The sequence below is a fragment of the Larimichthys crocea genome, chromosome XII, assembly GCF_000972845.2.
Source record: "Larimichthys crocea isolate SSNF chromosome XII, L_crocea_2.0, whole genome shotgun sequence".
In the NCBI taxonomy this organism is placed as follows: domain Eukaryota; kingdom Metazoa; phylum Chordata; class Actinopteri; family Sciaenidae; genus Larimichthys; species Larimichthys crocea.
The window spans coordinates 22454376-22477121 of NC_040022.1; the positions used below are offsets into that span (position 1 = coordinate 22454376).

Sequence of the window (22746 nt, forward strand, 5' to 3'; positions counted from 1 at the left end):
AACTGTGTATTTTAAAGGAAACAGCGTGCATGTGTTTATTGTGGGTTTGCCCCCAGCAGCCAATCAGAGCAGAGTGGGCGTGTGCCACCGAAAACCAAGTTTGTACGACGCGAAGCAGCGCCTCCTCCTGTAGAACCAGTGGAGCCGACCAATGAGAAGCGCGGAAACCGAGTGGGGTGATCTGACGTCACATCTCTGGGTCTAGTGATTACATCATGTGTTTCTGTCTTAATAGTAACAGGAGGGAAATAACCTGAGCGTGCACAGGTAGCCAGGAAAGTAATGATAATTTAATTAATTAATAAATTGAAAAAATATTGTTTGTCAATAATATTTCCCTCCAGTACAGCTATACATTATATTTAGCTCAGTAAAGTGTGGCTTCTTCCAGTTTAATTATTAATAATGTAAACAATGTCTTTATTATAATTATTTTTTTAATTTTCAGATCAACAATCAGACAAAATTAAACTATAAAGTGAGCACACTGTCACATAAACAAAAGGGGGAGCCCCCCCATAAAAACACTGTGGGGAAATAGGTCAGTGACCTAGAGTAGCACTGCAAAGTTGTTGTTATTGTATTAGGGGAGTGGTGTAAATTTGTAAAAGCCTGTTATTGTCAGTGATGAGGTGTGTTTTATTCAGTTATATTTTATTTAGTTGTAGTTTTAATACCTCTATTTCTTATTCCTGTGAAAGCTTTTATTTCTGTTTACGTTTTATATTGTTTTACCTTACACATGTATAATTGCTCATTCTTTGCACTCATTTTATTAAAAAATTAATCTAATCCATCCACCATTTGATTTACATGAAACTGCAAGTGGTGCTCCACCGACGTCTGAAGGAAGCAAATCTTTTATAAAAATCTGTGCGAGTACAGTGTGACTTTATGTGTACTAGGCTACAGGAGCAGTGTCCATGAGGCTATAAATATGAGGGGGTGAGGGGGCTCATGTGTCAATGAATGACGAGTACAGTGCAAGATTAAGAGCCGGTTGCATCAGCATGTGCATAAATATCAAGCAGGAAGCTGACAGTCACACCACCCTTAACTGTGAAATAACCACAAACAGTTGTGAGGTAGAGGTCACACATTGCTAGTGTTTTATTGGGCAGTTACATACGTGCATTAGGTCAAACAAAAAATCTGACCATTAGTAATGGCAGCAGACGGCACAACCAAAAACAAGACATGGCACACTCGCCAACACAAAACAAGCCTTTTTCTTCCATGTCCACAAAACATCAGTGAGATTATCGGCATTAAAACAACACATTCATGAAACCATTTTTGAGATCGGCAGAATTTCGAGGAATACATGTTGCATTCAGCGTCATAAAAGCAGGTAACACAAAACACTTTGTTACAGATCCACAGATATGTAACTCAACAAACAGGAAAATACTCATGTTCCCTTTAAAAGGATGTCCTGTTACAATTTTAAGCAATCCTCTTTGTTCAGCCTGCACGGAAAAAGTCTTTCAAAGTGATTGTAAATTTAACGCTATTATCTCAGTTACCTGGCAACCATACTTAACCTATATAACCATACAGCGTTAAAAAAAAAGAAAAAAAGTTAAAGCTCATTAATTTGCCTAAACTAAAATACAATTAAATATTTAATCATAATGATTATATAGACACACGTCATTTTTCAATGCCATCGTTGCCTTTATGTTAACACGTATAACAAATATTTCCCTCTAGTGGAAGGCCTCTACTGACTTCAACAATAAATCCGATGCATGATTAGGCTTTTATAACTTGGGAGGAGATTCAAATGGACTGCCTTGATTGACAGGGCTTTTGGTCTTAAATGGACTGAAGGAAAAATCTTGCCAAGTGCAATCTTAACTACACCAAAGACAAAAGTCCAGTCGGAGATACTTTGCTGTAATCAGTCAATCACAGAAAATTGCTTGGCAGCGGCTCCCGACGGGGAGCAGATGACTCATACTAGAAAGAAAAAGTATGAAAGTACGTCTTTGACTGCACAAATCAAAGACGGTACAATCGTGTTTGTTTGCTGCATTGCTTCAGCTTCAACCACAAAAAAGATCAATGATGGAGGGTACAAACATGTTTTTTTCTTTTGTACATGAACTATAAAAATACAATCAGGGGATCAAATAATACATGAACCTCTCTGCCTTCTGGATATTACTATGAGCCAATGCATTTTAACCAGATACAGAAATATAAAATCTCTGTATTTTGAGGTATATAGATTACATAGTATAGACTAAGTGAAGATCTACCTATATGAATACAACCTTTATGCCAGTGCATTACTGTAAGCTATACACTTTGTTTTTTTTAGTCGATTATGGTGGCAGCGTTAAGTCATGCTGATCATTTAAATGCCATATTTTGTCTTGCATCTTTATTCCATTTGAACAATCCTTCAACCCACTTCTACAGTTACACAGTTAGAAAACTCATGTGCAAAACGATGTCAATCTAAAGACCATTTCCCGTCCCCCTAGAAAAATAGTAACCATCTTGTAAACACAAAGGACAAAATACAGATTTGTTTTTGCTTCAAAGTGCACAGACATAATGTAGCAGGGGAAGTAAAACGTTCATGATCCCTTAAACATTTCTAACACATGAACTCGATTATTGTTCGACAAGGTAAAATTCAGTGCTAGTTGGTCATTAAAGCCTTTATAGTCTTTGGAATGGCTAAAAGTGTTTCTTCAAGCGCGCGCTTTTCTCAGCTAATCTGTTGTAGCGTTTCAGAGGACTGAAAATACTGATGGGAAATATTCCACGGGCACGTTCCTTCCACTTTGAAATATTTGAAACAGGTTTCTAACTAGATTTTTTTTGTGTGTTTTATTCCCTTTGGTTAAAGGAATGCTGGCATACACTCGTCAACATTAGCTCTAGATTACGCAAGTCTTTTCTCCGCACTGCTGCAGGCAAATTGGATAATACAACGTGTTGCCATTCCACACATATCTCAGTATTAGAAGCATAACTAGACCTCCAACTGGAGTATTTGTGTGGGGGGAAAATAATCCATGGATCGACCATAACCACAGCGCTAGTACAGAGTACAGAACAAAACAATAAATGCATAAATTAGCAATTAGCTGAATGTAGTTAAACAACATAATATAATCCTAATTGTATGCTTTCATACTGACTCAATGCAGTGAACTTTTTCCATTAATCTTGCAGTAATATACCACATTTTTAAAACCACATCAGACAAAGTTGAGCTATCTTCCTTTTGTGGCATGTTACAGATGAGATGCAGGGCTGCGAGTACTACATCCCACACTAACAGATTAATAACATCCATATATAGTAAAGCGCAACACGGTTGTGCGCAGTAAACACGTTGGACCTCTGCATGTTAGAGCAACACGGTGGCAAGAGAATGACAAGATCACTTGCTACACCACTCGCAGTCGGCGATGAAATGGGACTGGATGGACTGTTTGGGAGGAATCATTCGGGGCAAGGACCTTTAAGATGCCGCGGAGGAGAGATCGAAGTCCTCTGAGAACAGTTTACAAGGCAAAGAGGGCATCCTCCGTCCGTTCGGCCTTCTTGTGGGAACCACCAGGGGCACGGGCAGGGTGAGCAGGGTTAGCTCCGGGGGGAGATGGCAGAGTGTCCGCTGCCTTTGCTCGCTCCTCCAGGAACTTATCAAACTCTGAAAGAAGCAAATTGATTTGTCATGGCAACCCAGAGAGAAGAGGTTTCATCTATGTTTTTGAATCAGTACAAGGGTGAACAACACTTCACACATGTTTGAGCCAGTGGAACAAAAAAAGAAATTGTGATCGGTCGATACCTTCACTGGTCACCCCTTCCTCTGCAGCATCCCCTTTCTATTAAGAAGAAAAAGAAGTCATCACACTTTGGCCGAAACTGTTATTAATGGAATTGTCTTTGTTTCAAAAGACAAAAATAAACCTTAGAAAAAGTGTAAAAAGTATCTAAAAGTCAGAATGCCTGTAAAGTTCACACAAACCGAGAAAAATCCATACAGAGTCACTCATGAAGGACCTGTCAATCATACATCCTTCCACACAGTTCGCAGGTGAAGACAACAGGGAACCTTCTTGAGCACAACACGACATGCATATGTTGAGGATCAGCAACTGTTATTAGCGTTTGTCAAGTCAAACCTGACAGGAAACTGTTACATGTCGGACATTTGCGGAAATACATTAGATGACAGTGAATTAAAGGATGCGACGAACTGAAGTCAAACGTATGCAGTTATACATGAGATGGATGGATGAAATGTCAAAGAAAAACAAAAACGAGGGTCGGAAAAAGAGAGAGAGGGAGAGAAAGAAGAGGAAAAAGATATAAATCAAAGTAAAGAAGTCTCACCACGTCAGCACAGAGCCACTCCTCTATGTCATCCATGACAGAGGACTGCGATACGGGGATCTATGGAGCGAAGCCATGGACAAACCAAAGCCGCACAACAGAAAGACACCCAACCCGGACAACAACAAAAAGAAAAATTGTAATAAAGACAAACACACAAAAATAACAAGAATCACCAAAGGCTCGGAGAGGAAGATGGTCAAAGTAAAACAAATCAAACTGAGAACGGAAATAGAAAATTGGCTCAAAAAAAAGACAAACTCAACCCCTCTCAGGTCTGTGCTCGTCACTGTTTGGAACAGGAGTTCCCAGGTTGTGTATTGTTCTCATTAGTTCCGTAGTGCTGACATGGCTTAGCAGCTGCCGACTAATGTCACGCAGCAGCGTTAATTATTCCACATCATTAGTTAATTAGCAAATCGCTTGATTGTGATTAAGAGATTGATTGGATGGGAGAAGCTGAAAGCACAGGGACCGTCGAGAGGCAGGGCAATCCCACGGCATACACAAGACGTGGAAGCGCGCACACACGCACGCACAGTGCACACTACACATACAAACGCTGCATGGCGCGCAGTGACTGTGATGAAGCCGTGTCAGGGTGGACGGTGTGTTCGTGTTTGTTTGGGTGGGTACTAAATGTTCACAGTGAATCAGAACTACTAGGAAAGTGTGTTTGCTGAAAGAAGAAACTTTCCATTGTGGCTCAAGAAACTGTAGGTCCATTCATAAGGACTAACAATTAGGGGAAACTGTTTTTTTGTTTCGAGATCACACACAGTGCTTCTTAAAAGTCCTTTCTTCCACGCGATGAAGTCCACATTTGACGTCAACCTGATATCAAAGTTGAACGGAGAAAACAAAAACCTTTTTCGTGAGGCTGTGTTATGTACTACAAAATAAAAAAAACTCGGGTGGGGTTTTGGGTTTCCTCGTGAGAACACAGTTAAAGCAGTGAAGGAGCTTTTCAAAATAAGACAGTGGAAAAAAAGACATGCAGCTCTGTGAACAAGAGGAAAAGTGCGTCTGTTCCTATTACAGCTGATGTAAGTGTGATCATGTATATTCAAATATTCACAGTCATAACACCAACTTCATGTTACAAATATTATGACCACTGATCCAGAATCTAGTTAGTTGATCTAATTTCTTGTTAGTGTGAGAGACTGTTACGTCTAGTGTGTTATCTAACATCCAAAGACAGTTAGAGGACAGCTGACAAATACTCTCCACTACACAGCACGCCACCGACCATTTCCTGATCCATTTATGCTTCCTACTGATACCGCTATCAGCACTTTAACAATGTTCATCATTGTCGACGTTGCTGCGTAGCAGAAGTATCTGCTGTTTTAGTGTGTGACTGTTAAGAGACGAATCGAGCTGATGGAAGTATCCCAACCATAAAGTGGGGAATCACAGATAATGCTTGCCCATGTCAACACAGTACAATAGAGGTGGGCAATATGCATATGTAAGTAACTTTATCACTACAGCGATATAAAAATAAAAACTCTTTCCAGGAGTTTTATGGAAATTAATGGGAATTTATGGGAATAAACGGGAATAAACCATGAATTTACAAAACTGAAGGTTGACCCATAACAGGGAACTTAAACATAGCTGTCCATCACATGCACAGGTGAGTTATAGAACCCTGTGCAACACCTGAGTACGGTAATAATGTTTCACTTGAAAACGTATTCATACAGTAGATAGCCAGCTGATAAGTTAGATGCTAAATAAGCTGTATGAGGCTTATCATGATGCTTGTTTACCCCCAATTACTTAATAACCCCCAAATTTCCAGTTAATTCCCATGGAAAGTTTTCCTATTTGGAATATTTCCAAAAGAATTCCCAGATTAACTTCCTATGGAAAGTTTCTGAAAAGTTTTTCACCCCTATATTTCGATAAAATACAAAAAGATGCTTGTTTCTGGTTAATCCAATGATTTAAATAATTAACAAATTAAGATATTAGATAATGCAAAAATCCTGTAAAACAATCCTGCTTAATGATTTTAATCATTACCTAACAACCAATAAAATAGACAATCACAAGCAGAAAATAAAGAACAAAATTAGCTGCAGTTGACAAATCTCTAAAGTCATAAGGTGTCATCATATTGCCCAGCACTAGAGCACAACGTCTGCACATGGTATGAAGGTGGATGTTCTTAGAGGGGGAAACTTTGTTGGTACTAGTCTTGTTTAAGCATTCCAGTAAAGAGGAGTGAGATGAGGCTGAAATATGAAGAGCAGCTCGTGAGGATTATGGATGATGACGCAGGAGCTTGAGAGCAGGGGTGATGGCGGACAAGAGGGGGGTGGGGTAGGAGGACACACTGAGGATGGAGTCCTCACCATTCCTTGGGTAATAAGCCAGCTGTCTATGGGCAGCTCCTGATCTGCTGGGTTATCATCCCCTTTTACCCTCAGCTGAATCAACAACAGAACAACACCTTACACAAGAGAAGAAAAGGTAGCAGGCCCCCCACCAGAGCATAGCACACAGTGCAGAGAGAGAGACAGAGGAGAAGTCAAATATGCAAGAGATGACCACCATTTAAAAAAAGGGGGGGAGAAAATGGTGAAAAAGTTCATTCCATAAAGATGAAAATGAGGAAAATCAAAGGGGGAAACTCCCTGAAGTAAAAGTGTACGAAGCAGAGGGTAAAAAAATTGATGGTATGTGCAATCATTGCTCTGTGTGTGTATGGCGGTTCAGGCTTTGAGAATCATCTGTGTACATAGTGATAACCAAGCAAATATATTGCAATGCGTGTTCAGACAGGAAAAACTCGAGCAGGATTACAAAAATGCTTGAAACCAGCATGTGACTTTTGTGTTTGACTCTCTGTACAAACTGATTGTGTGGTGCCCAAACTCCTAGAACTAATATTTACCCTGAACAAACGCAAAAGAAAAGACACATTTCAGCTACTTACTTTTACATATTTATAGGCCTAACACTTGTATGGTTATCACACTGCAAGATACTTATTTTTCATTCACTTTTTTTAAATTCAATACACAAACCTACGGCGCTTTGTTTGATCATAATTCGAGTATCATTGCACACAGGACAAATGTCACTGTAGAACAGTATTACAGCCCACCACATGCAAGGAGTGACCCAGGGCTGAGGACAGACTGTTACGGGAAAGGCTTGTCAGCCGTAATAAGCACAGCCCGCCACCCCACGCACTCCACATATGGGTGAAAGCTGCATTAAACTACATGCATGCAGTGTACTCACCCCTCCTGTGTTCTGCTGTCTCACATCCAAAGCCGAGGCCAGGCCGCCCAGAGCCTGAGGGTCCTCATACTTTACACTGTGCGTGACAACACAAAGAACAAACATACGTTAAGACACAGCACTGAAACAACGGAATGAACAAATAAACATGAACAATTAAAACAAATATGACAAAAAACAAAACACCCAACATTTCTTTCTGGATTGAAACCAGGGATGTTGCTGGTATGTGATACATACACCCATCCATTTTACACAAACATTCACCAATAAGAGAACCCACTTCCTAATCCATGTGTGGATTTTATTTCAAATATTAAAGGTTGGTATGAATAATTATAATAAATGACACCCTAAATGATAACATGTGAGGATGCGGGCTGCCACAGAAGCAAATAATAATAATAATTGAGAAATCTAGACCTACTTTTTGCGCTGTTCAGCCAGAGAGCTGGTCCTGGTCTGGGCAAACATGTCAAAGTCATCCTGATTGCGGCCTGATAGAGAGGTCAGGGTACCGCTCACGCTGTCTGAAGCCACATCTGTTGCGAGAGAGAGGAGATCGGGAAAAGTGACGGGATAGAAGAGAATTTCTAGAGTCTAACAGGAGAGATAGTAGTTATAGGGAAGAAGGTCTAGCAATGAGTTATGTTGCTGGGCTTATTTCTCATTAGGATCCAGATTATGATACACTCTGCTGCTTCTCCAACACCAGGTCTGCGGAGATAAATGGGGAGCAGGGATAGTACAGCTCTGGCGAAATTAAGCGTACGTGAACAACACTGGCATTTGGGAGCAGAGAGTCTTTATGACACTGTTTTGTTCTTACCAAGACCAGCTAGTGCAGAGGACAGCGAGGCTGTAGTAGTGGGGTTACGGACTGGGGAGGCAGTGGCCCCAACGTTGGGGCGAGTTGGAGGGCTGGAGGTGATTTTGGGCGTGACCACGGCAGGGGAACCTGGGCCCAGGTCTATCAGGTTGTCCTCTGTGGCCTCATTCAACATCTGAAGGCAAATGGATGCAAATAAAAACTTGATTGAGGAATGTACCAGAGATTTGGCAGCAAATAGAGATGAAGGAAGCTTATGAATTTGTTGAGGATTAAAATGATTAATTGTTTGCCCTTTGTATATAGACAGACAGAATATGCAGCTACTGAAAGTCTACAGGATTGCCTATTTACACAATAGGAGATATATGATTATGGGTGAGAAGTTGTTGATTGGAGGCTACGCACAGGAATAATACTGAGGGCTGAATAAACAGACTTCAGAAGGCAAGAAGGAGGGAAGGGAAGGACACATATTATCTAGTTTCACACGCTTGTACTCTGTTGACGCGTCATATGGGTCTATGAATTAGCCCCATATCGCAGTCGTGTCAACAGTTCGTCACTGCGTTCATCCCGGCACAGTGGTTAGGACTGAACGTGGTACTAATGTCGTACTTGCCTCCATCAGCTAGCCGACACAACACAAACAGACAGAACACACAGAAAGAATCAACAGGATGCAAAAACAAACAAGCTACGTGGGATGTGGTGAGAGATGCCCTGATCCTCTGGCGAATCACTGATACTGGCAAATGTCTCTCTAAATAAAAGATTGGAACAAGTTCTGCTTTGCTAAAAAATGACATAACATATACATGCTGCAGTGGATTGTGTGTGCTAGTATAATATACAATAAAAGGTAATTAATAATTCAGATGTTAAAACAGCAAAATAAGCACCACATGCAAAACGAATGTCAAAGTGTAACATTTCTGAAAACATGAGACAAGAGACAAAAGACACAAAAAGATCCTAAAGAGAGAAAATTTGGGGTGTTTGATGCCGTAGGTGGTACTCACCCCGTTGTTCTGTGCGGCTCTACCCAACCTGTACCTCTCGTACCTGCGAGCAGCACAAAAACCCTTTGAATGTTTCACCACGAGCTTTGTGAGGTTCAAATGCTTAGACATCTTTCATCTTTAGAAACCTCATGAAAGAGACATTTTTAACCAGTGCGAAGCTGCGGAACGTTTGAAAGGGAGCGAGATGCGCACGGTTCTTCACACGAGCTGTGTAACTTTGCGGTGTTTGAACTTAAATTGTGTTCAATCTGCGTCAAGCGTGTTCTCTCAAAATATTCGATTTTTCACTGGTAAGTTTCGGTGGTGGAGACTAGACTTTAAAATCATGGATGGAGATACAGCGTGACAAGTCAACAAAAGTTCTAACAAGCACCAAATATTTATCCATTTAATATATTGGACCAAAAAACATCAAATTCAGCTGTTGGACAAGTGAATTTTAAGAACTTTTGATGAGGTGAAACAGTATCTAACTTCATGTGGATTTCTTTCAATTACTGCAACTCTTGCTGTCCCACACAGATGATGCCTGATTGACGCTTCGATCGATCGTACCTCTCATATCGCAGGAAAATGTTGTTGAGGTCGTCATTGACGTGCAACAGCTCCTCGGTGACTTCCTCGTTAGAGACGCGTGAAATCAGCTCGACCACTCGCTGCTGCATAGCCCTGCATGTTCTGTTCAGCTCCTTAAAAGATTGGGACGTCAACAGATTGATCAATAGATGAACAGATAGGAGGCTTGAATCTTGACAGAATGGGAGGACAGTGTTCTCTACAATAAATATACTGCCTATATGTTTTAGAAAGCGTTCAGTGTTGAGAAAGTCAGCGATATTTGATTCTGCGAATGCTTTTTTCGACAGCAGCTGGGAAAAGAAAAGTCAGAAAAGGTTCTACATAACATATTACAACTGGCACGGGCCCCTTGGCCACAGGCCAGATCCTTGCAGCTGACACAAATACCTGAGTGGATTTGGCCCGAGGAGATTAAGCTCCACATGAGCTTCTATACCTCTGGTTAATTGCCAATTCCAGGAATTTTGCCATAGCCAACTGGCTCTTGATGGGTTGTGGGTGAGTTGAGCGCTGCCGCTGAAAACTAAAAGTCACTACTCCCCCCTGGTGGCTGCACAGAAATCCAACACGGCTGACGTGCCATGTTGGAAAGCTTTTGTGGTGTGTGTGCGTGTTATGCATCAGCCTGTATACGTGGTGTTTGTTTTAGACTTAAAAAAATAAATTAAAATCAGATTGGCTTGCTTTAAATTAGAAACACATAAACCTAAAATCCACATTGATCAATAAAACACAACTCTGATGTTGCTAAAGTACATTTATGTGTCTCTAACCTGAAGCAGTTCCAGGTCAGAGGTGTCTTCCTGGCCAGGGACCATCTCTGTTAACATCTCTGACATGACTTTGGTGTTTCCTCTGACTACGTCCAGCTCACTGCGCAGCCGGGCGATCTGAAAGCACAGAAGGTCAACGGTCATTTAAAAAACACCGACGGCAGCAGATGAGTAATGATGTCTGACTTCAAATCTTATAATCTGCTGTAATTTATCATACTTCACAACTTAATTGTTCTATTCTCTTGTTAGCTGGGCTCTATAAACTTCACTTTACTAGCAACACGTGCAGCAGAAGGTTCATTTTATCGCTTAAAGGTTGCTGTCAAAGCCCCTCACCTGTTCAGGGGTTGCTGTGATGGGGCTGGGCACCTGGGGGACCTGTGTGACAGAGGGAGGGCTTGGGGAAGGTTTAGGAGTCCCAGCAGCAGGTGAGACAGGAGCTAGGTACTTGATCATGGCTGGGTCCACCTCTGGTGTACCCTAGACAGACAAAAAACAAAACAAAACACCCCTATGGTTATTGTTGCGTGAATACATACCTGCGTCTTTGTACCGTATGTGTATTTTTCTTCTTCTCACCCTCTGTGGTGTATGGATGGGAGACAGTGCATCCAGGTCTGCCATTGGGAACTCGATGCCTTTCCTCTTCAGTTCCTCATAAATGTGGACCACGCCAGTTAGATCGGGACTACTCCTGAAGGCATCAGCCCAGGCCTGCCACAAAAACACACACACAGTATCAGCACAGTTTCATTAAAAAAAGAAAAAAAAAGAAAAAGTAAAAGTAATGGCCAAAGAAGTCTTGCATCCTCAAAGAAATACCCTCTCTGATGGAATAAATAGACCGAGCAAAGGACAAAAAGACAGAGTCTAAAAGAGGAGTCTCTGTGGGGTCTCCTTCAACAAATCCCTATAAATATTTAGAGGACAGTGGAAAGAGATATGGAGAACACCAACTGTTGGCTGAGGTAGGTGACCTCAGGTAACTGGATAGCACCAGTGGTGCAGCACCTGGGCAGTGGAACATACGGCATCCACCTGGCGTCCCAGAGACCACCTACCGGCCTACTTGATGCCATTTTAGAAAGGTGACTGTCATGTGTTTCACCGATACCTGTATGAGTGACAGCACTTTGTCTTGTACGATGGTTGGAGGGTTGGTTTTAGGGGAGATGATTTTGACCAACACGCCGTCGATGAAATCTCTGTTGGCCACCTGGACGTGAAACCTGTGGCCGCAGTTCTTCACACATGTTTCCAATACCTGCAGAGAGAGAGAGAGAGAGAGAGTATTAAACAGAGGTAGAAGCTTGGCGAATAAAACAACTGGAGAACAACACAACACAGAGAGGCATTAAACCGGTGGCTTTATTAAAAGACATGGGTGGCTATGAACACGGCTCAAAAGGCATGGCTAAAAACAACCCTGACAATGGCTGGGAAAGGACACACAGTGGAATAACATGACAAAGAAAGGACACAGAGTCTGGAGAGGTCGGGTTTTATGCAGGACGTGGCTTCCTGAGAATAAAAGCCATCACTAAATCATCCAAAGGAGGTCATCTTTGTCGACCGATTGAAATTTAATAATACATTTATAAAATAAGAACAAGAAAGGACTTCTCACCGTTAGCGCCAGCATCACTTCTCTGTAGTTCTTGTTGCCACCGAGTCTCTTCTTCAGTGCCCGCATGGCGTCTTTCGGCCTGGAGGGAAATGGCAGGGAAGATACAGCTGGATAAAAGCACTCCAGCTGAGAGTGGGCATAACATCTCTGACTTTGTTGGAATCAATGATTTTCTGTGCCACAATAACAGATGCCAGTCAGTCTGTCAGTGGAACTGTTTGACTAAGACAGAGAAGAACCGTCACGCCATCTGTTTCTGTCTCTTCTTTGTGCGTGACTATCTGTTTTCCTCCTAAGGCAAGATCAAAGCTGCCCACGCGTGAAGAGTTCAGGTTGGCTTTCCGCCTGTCTCTTTGCTGCAGATGAGGCGTAATAAACTTTTGTGAACTCCTTCATGAGATATGGTACATTTATTGAGTGAGGGAGCTGAAATAAATAGAAATGGGTGGAGAAACGGCATAAAGCCTGATGCAAGCACACACTAGAGTACCCTACGACAACATGCGTTCACCAAAAAGTAATTTTCGCTTGCAGAAAGCTTTCCTGAACCTCACGTCTGAGTCTGGAGCTAACCAGACGATGATGAACATCTTGAAGACAAGACGTTCTTGTGTTCTGTGAAGCTGAACTGTGTGTGTTTCTGTGTGTGTGTGTGTGTGTGTGTGTGTGTACGTGCATTGGGTGTGACACAGAGGGCCGCATGTCGCATGCCAAGACAATGAGTGTGTGTAGGCATGAAGAATGTGAAAGAGCACGGGGGGAGAAGACGGAAAATGGAAAGTGCTGAAGGACGGATGGAAAAACACAGATTCCAATATTTTTTCCCGGCCGGGATCTCTTGACAACAAAACAGTCGGTTTAATACACTGCACTGTAGGTGAACTAAAAATGTGAATTCAATGCTGTCGTGGAAGAAAGTGTGTATGTTTTGTTGCACATTAAAAGTTTGGATCACCATCATATGCTGCTCTTTTGTTGGATCTTATACATCCTGCAGAATCTACATCGTCTTATAAACACAGCGGGCGTGGCATCTTTTATTGACTGACATCAGAATTTCATTCATTAATGCGTTCATTCATTCAGTCAGTGACACCTAAGGAAAACAAAAGGCTTTCTGTGGTGTCGGTGAAGCACGGCACTCAGTGTATCGCTCTCTGGAGTGACTCGGTCATCCAGCGTGTGACAGACACAATGAAAGTTAGCTGAATCTACACGACGTTTTGATAAAGCAAATTCTGACCCGACAATGATTAACTAAGCCGCTCACCCCTCGTCCGTCTCGTTTATGATATCGCAGATCTCCATGTTGAGGGTCCAGTCCTCGTTCTGTAGGCCTCCATCTGTGGCCCTCTCTGGAGAAAAACACAAAATGTTCAACAGAATATTTATTTTTATATAATGTTGTCTAACCATAGAGCCCTGGCATTACTTAATTATACACAAGAATAACACACAAATGAAGAGAGCATCCGTTTTTAATTCATTTACAGTAATATGTGCAGCGAGACAGAAAGAAGGGTCGTCATAGCCAACGTAATGTCAGTTAAAAAGCAGCGCCCGTGGAGAGAAACATAAGTTTGCCTACGGATAGTTTAATTTTATTCGTGTATTAGTGACTCGTAAGTCTTTATTACTCGACAGCTCAAAACTGAGGGTGGCAGGCGCTGAGGTAAATTTCAGCTTTGACACCCGATCCGCTGTTTACGGCCTGCCAGCTGGCTCGCCACCCATCATGACGCTGCGTTTTAGTCAGGCTTGGCTGTCGATGTGCGTTAATTAAAGCGACCCGTGGTTTACATAACATGAGAGTAGGTAGTAGTAGCAGTGAGCAAGCAAGTCATGAGGTGACAGGTTTCAGTGCAGGGCATGCATTCAGCCAAACATTAATGAAAAATAACTTTATTCACCACAATCCTATTCACTTTGCATTTTAAAGAAAACTTGGCTTCAAATCTTATTTATTTCTCTGTACCATTATATATTCATAACTGAATATACAGCAATCAAAAAAAGGTATTAATACTCAATGGAAATTCTGATTGGTGCACGGAAGCACGTAGATTTGCAAAGGATTGGTAAATTTCTAGAAAATTAAGTATAATCAGTACATAAATTTTGCCTTTTAAAAAACGTCCCATCCAGAAATTAAATGTCCATATTTTTATTATTATGAAAGCAGAGGTCTAGGTGCTATTAAAATATCGTGAATGTATCCAAACGATCAAACTACAGAGAAACACACAGCGTGATGGTGATGTGAGGAGATTGCAATGCGGCGATTACACCACTAGACGCAACTAAATCCCACACACTGGACCTTTAAACGAACAAGTTAAATTGTGATGTCACAAGTATACAGTCACTGCCCATTCAGCCCAGCCCACGTGCATCCACGTGCAGGCTACAATACGTTATCTGTGCTTTGCCTGGCCTTTGTCGTTCGGTCAGCCAATCGATGAATGAGATTGCGACACAAAACACCCGCTTATTGCTCGAGCTCCGGAGAGAAGCACGAGAGAGGAGAAGTACGTGACATCACCTTTTTCTAATGAAGGCCCGCCCACTTCAAACCAGTGACAGAAAGAACATTTAATGTTTTGCTTGGATGTATTTCATTAGGCGGAGAATTTCTTTTTGTTGATACTAACTTCACAAAAATCCAGCAACATCCATTAATAACCCTGACAAACTGTGGATCAGGAGACAGATCAGACTACCACAATCCTTCATTCCATTTAGTTTTCACAACACTGTTATACATCCAAGTCTCGCAAGAAATGTGCTATAAAATATGGTGCACCACCTGTTGCTCCGATGCCTCCAACTCTTGTAAATGAACCGAAAGAACAGTCGGCTGGAAAAGAGCGAGGCTAGCATCTCAGAGGGAAGCGAAGCCGGTCGTGGGTGTGATGCGGCTGTGTACTGCTTTCCCCTTCACACTCCACCCTACCATTTAATAGCATTTTGGCTACAGCCAGGAAATAATGTGATCCAGACTGTGAGAAGCTACCGGCAGTGCAGTCATCGCTGCGTTCCTCAGTCCGCCTCCTCCCTCCTCCGCCCGTCCCTCCAATCCATCCATCATGTCTGTGAACGCTGATATCTTTCAGGATGGCGCTCATGTGGGGAGAGGGTTCACAGTGAAACCGGAGCTGTAACTGCTTTTCCTGTGACTGACACTCAGATTCTCATTAGACGATTCTTGAGCTTCCTTCCCCCTGAAGCCCAGAGGCCCTGAGCAGGCTGTCATGCCCAGGCCAAGAGCCTCTCACTGGGCCATGCTGCCTTTCTTTTGGGAAGTTCAACGTTGGACAACCCTGACAGCCATGACTTATTCATGCTCTATCTCCCCCTCTCTAATCAACTCGTCACAGACAAGGCAAAGCACAGAGAGATGAGCATCCTTTCTTCTTTCTTTTCCCCCCACCTAGAAACATATTCATCTACAAAGACAAGGAGACATGAAGTGAATTTCAACATTTTAAAGTTAGGTAGAAGATAATAAGTCTGGAAGAATTAACCAGAGCTGCTGCTGAGATATCAAATGTAATCTTCCTTAGGTTAAGGTCGGGCAGAGCTAAAGTGTCAAAGAAAAAGGGAGTTTAAAAACCATGTCAAATGAGCTAGAATGACACTGAACAATCAGAGCCTTGCTAATGAAGTTAAATGCCCGCTGAGTGCATGCATTCATGGCGTTGTGTCGAACCCCTCCAGTCCTGGGAATCGACGCCGCACCAGTGAAGCCAGTCAATCACATGGCTTTAATGGTGGCAGGCAGTGCCACGCACTGCCAACAAAGCTGCAAATCTCCGTCCCTTCTCTGGCCCCATCTCTCCTCGTCCTGTCCTTTCTCCACACATTTCACACTTGTCCTTATCTTTTGTCTTTATTGGATCTGCTCGCTTCTCCCTGCTTCTGCACGCCTCAGAAAACGTCGCCTAAAATTGCATTTGAATTTCTGCATGATGCTCTGTGAAGGGCATACTGGTGATGTATAAAAAGATGACACAGCAAACGTCCCTACAGGACAACAGAAGTGCTTCAGATGGAGAATATCTTTGTCACGGGTTGAACCTTCCCCTTGTGTGAAATGACAACAAAAAGATCTCCACGCCCGGCACACACCGTTCACCAACTCTAACCCCTCCGCCTCCTTCTCAGTCACTTTAGGAAATGAAAAAAACGGTATAGAGTTCATCACAATGCCTCGCTCATCAGATGTTATCAGTCACCTCTACCTATCTCTCTTATTGTTTCAGGTAAGCTGATCCCCGTCCCCTGCTGTCCCGGCGTGTACAGTACCAAACAGACAGCTGGCTGTACGACGCTGCACAAGAGATCAGACTTGGAGATGCCGTGTGCCAATCTGTGGTGGAGAAATGGAGAAATTCAAGATGTGCTCTGCATACAGCCCACTGCATGCATGACCTAGAAGGACCTCCGGAGAGTAAAACGTTTGAGACGATGTTCCCAGTCGGTGCCTGTGGGGCTGTCTCAGGATGACATGGCACACAGCAGCTGACCAGTGGGTGGTGGGCAACACTCACCCAGGCCAGAGGACAATTCAAAAGGCCCTCTAAACTCTCATGGACGAGCTTACACCGAGCTGCAGGAATAAAGCATCGCATGGTTATATACTTTCTATCTTTCTAAGTCACACACACCCTTATTTTTTTTACAGATAAAGAAAATATGTAATCAGCAAATGCTTCTGTGACAGCTGCTGCATTTACTGAAAAGGTAAACACAAACCCACAGCGTGAGAAATGAATGTTTGGCTCACATCTGTTTGGCACGGGCCTTACTAAACATTAATTAAAAAGCAGGTAATGTGACTGAGAATCTTTAGGATTGTTTACACGTCTATGTAAACACCTTGCAATTCAGATCTGGAGTCAAGTCAAGGCAGGAAATGATATAACAAGACCAAAGACGGTGTTATCCAGAGTAGACACCGAGCCTGCCTTGCTAGATTTCATTTAAAACCAACCCAAAGAAAAGGAGACTGCACTGTAACACGATCTGAGGAGGAAGGAAGGAGGAAAATCTCACACTCTCTAGTGATAAACAGTAAAGCTTTGGTGACAGCTGCTCTGGATAAGAGATGGTTTATCTCTGCACACACACACATGGAAGATGCAAACCACCACAAAAAGGGATGTGGGTTTAGGTTTAGGCCACGTCTTTCTTCTCACCAGATAAGCACCACAGGCGCAGATCTTTGATATTTGATATCTAAACTCACACACACACCAAAAACAAGCAGTTTGGTCAAATATTGCTCAGGAGCTGAAGGAAATGCTGAACTTTAACTTGTCACTCCCACTCTTATATCATGTCCTCACATACGCAGACATAATGCACTTATATATTTATGTATTGTGGTTAAAGTAGACTAAGTTAACAGCAGCTGAAAGCTCATTTCTAAGTAGATGACGTTGGCTGCGATGATGCTCGCTAACTTAGCTGGCTATTTCCACTGGCGCAACCCGCAGGCTGCCGCAAATCCTCCGTAGAAAAAACATCAAATTTCCCTCCCAAATTCAAACTATATATGTCCGGGTGATTACCGCATATGTAATGAATAATTTCAAGGTTAACGTACCTATACATTGGCCCACAGGAGTGCTGTACGGATTGCCGAGTAAGAACTCCATTTTGACAACAAACAATCCGCCCGGGAATGACAGAGGCTGAGGCCCAGAGGCGGTGCGACCAAGCCCCGCCCACAGAGCAATCCTATTGGTCGAAAAAGCAGAACGTTCAATGCGTATGGTTGAAATTAACTGTCAGTCATATTTTAGCAGCCGAAGCTACGTTCAATAAACATTCGTACGCTTGTATTTTACCCGATTGCGCACCATAATTTCATATAAACATCACCAAAAAAAATAACCCTGTCATATATGTATATATATTTAAAATATAAACATGCATAAGCAGTCCTAAATATCCTATTCGGCGCTTTTGCTTAACGTAAAAGAAGCTGATCTCAAAATCTTATCAAAGCTGAGCGTTGTTTTGATTTTTGTTGTCATCGTATATATTAATTAATCAAGCAAGCACAGGTTGAAGTTCGAAGTTTTATTTGACCACACTCTATTTGAACGCACTTGAACGCACCACGTCACCTAGTTGCTATGTAACAGTGTGTAAACAACAGAGGCGCAGTATACAGACTACTGACTTTATCCTTAAAGCTTGTTTTATTGGCTTTTAAAGCGCTTTCCAGTGGAAAAACAACAAGTCGGTAGGTAATTTTAGCAAGCTAGTCATGGTGTTGGTTAATCCTAGTTACACCAGTGTTTGTTTTTCTCAGTTTAGCCTCATTTTGAGCTCTACATTAACAAAATATGATCCACTTTCTTTCTTTTTTTTAGCTGCAGGTAAAAAGTGAAGTCGACCCACCATGCAAGAAGTTGAGTGCGAGGTTGAGCCTGTTTTTATGGATGAGGAGATGCTGCATGAGGCAGCAATGGTGCAAATTCCTACATATCCGCACATTGAAAACCTGGAGGAAATCAAACACAGTGACATCCTTAGACTACAACTGGAATTCAAAAGTGAGACCAAAAAAAATGACTAGTCAATATATGGACATCTGTTGGTTTAGGTGTCTTAAATGATGCCATCTCCATCTGATTTGATTTGTTGTATTTGTAAATCCCATTGATATTTGATCATATATCAATATATTGTTGTTATTTCTTTATTGACGATATACACACGCGATATTGATACATGCTGCATGATACACACAGAAATAATCTTTCACACACGTTTAAAATGTTTCTTTTTTTGTTTGTCATTGTCATTTATCAATTGTATTATTTGTGATGCTTTGGCAATATTGTTTACTTTACTTTCATGCTAATAAAGCACTATTAAACTGAAGTGAATTGATGTTTGTTTGCAGACATCCCGAAGATTCAGTTCTTGTGGGAATTCACATCATTGACCAGGCTGGATTTGAACAACAACCTCATAGAGAAGATTGAGGGCCTGGACCGCCTGGTTAATCTGACATGGCTTAGTAAGATGAAGCTTTGTATTTCTATTCTGCTCATGCTTTTTTTGTCAGTGACAAGTGATAATGATTCTGAATGTGTCTTTTAGCACTGTCATTTAACAAGATAGAGAAAATGGAGGGCCTGGAGTCTCTGCGGAGGCTTGAAGTGCTGAATTTGACCCACAACAGAATCGCTGTCATTGAAAACTTGGACACACTTGAGAAACTCACTCATCTCTACATTGGATCCAACCGCATTGAACAGCTAGACAACGTAACACAGTTCTCTCTTGCATAAATCTGTCGCATATTACATCTAACATTTGTACTGCAGGAATATAACCTTACAGAATGCCTACACAACCTCATGCAAGTTAAATGCATTTTAAAGGTGCTCTATCTCAGGAAGTTTGAGACCCTGTTCGCCCTTGCCCTGTCTGGAAATCCTGTGTCAGAGGAAGATGAATACAAATTTTTCATTGCAGCCTACTTCCCAAAATTGATGTACCTAGACTACAAATTACTTGATGCAAAGACAGTAAGTATAGACATGTGTTCTGACTCAAACTCAAGTTGCTTAAAGGTCTTCTACCTTCAAAAACTTTCTAAGATCAGATGTACTATATACAAAACTATACATAATCACACATGTCTATGTGCAGAAAAATGAAGCAGCTGTCAAATACCACTATGTTCTTGAGAAAATGAAAGGTGAAGAGCTGCAGATACAACAAGCTAAAGAAAAAGAGCAACGCCAGAAGGATGAAGTCAAGTTACACAAGGTAATATAAAGCTCTCATGTGGCGATGCAGTTATTTTCCACACATATTGTCCGTAAGTTCAGTTCTTCTTTCCAACAGGATGCCTTTGTGGAGTTCCTGACTGGGTCATACATGTTTAAGAGCATGTTCAAAGATGATCCAGAGGCAGATATTTTCCCATCTGTGCCTGGAATGGCAGATCTGCTTCGAACATATCCTTTCAGGTGTATTTATTATGACACATAATCTGGGTAGATCATTACTTCAATTCCTTAACCCTACATTTACATTTGAGAAGCAAATGGCGGAGCTCTGTAAGCAGTTATTTCAGATAGGCTTGGATGAACATAAGCGAAGAGAGGAGGAGGTGAGCTCCTTCTTCAGTGGTCACGCTAAATCTGTGAGATACTACCAGCAGAAAACATCGCAAATCTTGGCATCGTTTGAAGAGCAACACAATGAGGTGAGACAAATAAGTCAGAGTTATGCTCAGCCAATTTATACAGTAAATCTGGTATTAGTATAAGAACATCTCTTGCGTGCACACCATTCTAGAGGATAAGTGAGCTGCAGCAGTTATCAGACCCAGAAGTACTGAGGGTCGAGATCAACCACTGCAATGATGAAATCAACCAACTCAGTAGCAGCCTCTTGGAATTGGAGTTCCACCTGTACAGCGGGCTGGAGGTAAGCGTGTCCAAATTATTCTGACTCAGTCATAGAGGTTATATAAATTAGATTTTACATAGATTATATATACATAAAGAACACCTTATAATTAAGCCTTCTGTCTTTTTTAGGACATCATCCAAAAGTTGGACGCCAACGTCTCAGAAATGATTGTCAACTTCGTTGAATCTGCTGAAGACATATATCCTCTCTCACTGTACATCAGCGTAACAGCTTTCGATCCAATAATGCTGGTTCATTACTCTTGTCGGGGTCTTGTCCTCACTATTGAAATAAGATGCTCATTTGGGGAAGCAACTTGCTCCCAGTCCATTTTAATTTAATCATAAAGTCTGGGGGCAGTGGCTCACTCGCTTTGTGTGGTCAGTAATCGAGTCTTTAAATGTCAGTGTTTGAATCATACACGCAGTAACACACAGGGTTTGAGTGCAAAAAAGATCAATCTGATTTAGACTTTCCATGACAAAGCCATACATTTGCTCAATTTCGAGATCTGGAGGATAATTATTATGAGAACGTGAAGAAGATTGCGGTAACAACTCTGGAGAATGTAGCCAAGAAGGACGTGGAGGTGGAGTTGCCAGATGATGTTAAACTGGTGAGTGACCAAACTGTTTATCTAAAATATAGGATTACATTGTTGAGACTATTATAGCTTCATACAAAATGTCAGTGTCAGTGTAAGATCACAGCAACAACACTGCTCATTTTAGCATATCTATGCAAAGAGGCATATATATATTATTGCAGCTATAGCAGAATAGTAGCAGTCTAATGTGAATGTGGAGGACAAAGATTAACCTGACTGGATCAGGTGAGGTTAGGATGTGGTCCATTACCAGTGTCAGTTTAATCAGCCTTTCACACCTGTGCTTTCTCTGTGTAGTTGTTTAAAAGCAAAGAGACAGTGATGGATGCACTGGCCACCGGCCACGATAACCACCTGCAGACCATCATTGACCAAGAGACTCAGCTGATTATGCGTGCCAATGTCTGGAAAGTGGCCCTCATTAAAAGGGTAGGGAGCTAAATTGACATCCCAGTGTATTATATTGATATGGATGACTAGCCTTTCCTCCATATCTCACATTTTTGTTATTGTTTGCTTTTTGTCTTTATGGGGTATTACAGATTGAAGACAACGAACTTGAGCAGAACCGCAAGCGCATCTCAACCGTCCACAGATATATGAACTATTTGAGAGAGCAGCTGGAGGAGCTCCAGTAGCATCATCAGTAAAACAACCCCCAAATGTTCCTTTAAGTAAATGTACCAGCATTTTCACAACCTTTCTGGACTATTGAAAGAAATTTCACTGTGTGAAGATGAAAATGTTTGTCTTTTATAATTTCTAGATTTGTTTCATGTGCAATAAAGAATGTAAGAAATTATTTTGCCATTTGAAAAGCACAATTTATTAAGTATTATACTGTTTCAGTGTCTTCTAGTGTTGACAATATATCTTTAAATCTTTATCACTATCATTATTATCATTATGATGAAGTGTTGGGGGAAGACACTCTTTCTAGTTTAATGTGGGAAATCTCTGACTCTGAAAATGTTAACTATTTGCAGCGTCACATTCACCATTATTGTGGTGAGAATTGTCAAATAAAATAACAAAAAGTTTACAAACTGTTTTCACTGTATACATCCTTTATTTTTGACATATATATATCTCACTGCTTATACTGCTGCTATTTATATTCATACTGCTCATTCCATTAATACTTCTGCTATTTACCATATTCATACTGTCCATTCTGTTTATACTGATTTATCGCCATATCATACTGTTTATATCTTAGATATATATATTTTTTA

At 41.5% G+C, this 22746-nt stretch overlaps 2 protein-coding genes across 4 annotated transcripts; one reads left to right on the forward strand and one right to left on the reverse strand.

Annotated features, from left to right (window-relative positions):
* Window positions 1–1086: 1086 nt before the first annotated feature.
* Window positions 1087–18194, reverse strand: tom1l2a (target of myb1 like 2 membrane trafficking protein a). 3 transcript variants are annotated; one of them, XM_010730701.3, is made up of 16 exons: window positions 18068–18194; window positions 13730–13814; window positions 12460–12538; window positions 11947–12096; window positions 11412–11546; window positions 11169–11312; window positions 10830–10946; window positions 10033–10166; window positions 9475–9517; window positions 8453–8627; window positions 8051–8165; window positions 7624–7699; window positions 6729–6803; window positions 4363–4422; window positions 3815–3851; window positions 1087–3673 (listed from the first exon to the last, which is right to left on the reverse strand). In XM_010730701.3, the coding sequence occupies exons 1-16, from the start codon at window positions 18117–18119 to the stop codon at window positions 3528–3530; spliced, it is 1623 nt and encodes a 540-aa protein (XP_010729003.1). In that variant the 5' UTR covers window positions 18120–18194; the 3' UTR covers window positions 1087–3527. The 3 variants fall into 3 exon arrangements, with proteins under 3 accessions (XP_010729003.1, XP_010729005.1, XP_010729006.1); XM_010730703.3 differs by lacking the exon at window positions 6729–6803; XM_010730704.3 differs by lacking the exons at window positions 4363–4422; window positions 6729–6803.
* Window positions 18195–18588: 394 nt separating this feature from the next.
* drc3 (dynein regulatory complex subunit 3) lies at window positions 18589–22313 on the forward strand. The gene is made up of 13 exons (XM_010730700.3): window positions 18589–18712; window positions 18843–19025; window positions 19379–19495; window positions 19579–19745; window positions 19863–20009; window positions 20134–20253; window positions 20332–20444; window positions 20521–20695; window positions 20788–20919; window positions 21033–21103; window positions 21397–21520; window positions 21809–21940; window positions 22054–22313. The coding sequence occupies exons 2-13, from the start codon at window positions 18872–18874 to the stop codon at window positions 22147–22149; spliced, it is 1548 nt and encodes a 515-aa protein (XP_010729002.3). The 5' UTR covers window positions 18589–18712; window positions 18843–18871; the 3' UTR covers window positions 22150–22313.
* The last annotated feature ends 433 nt before the right edge of the window (window positions 22314–22746 follow it).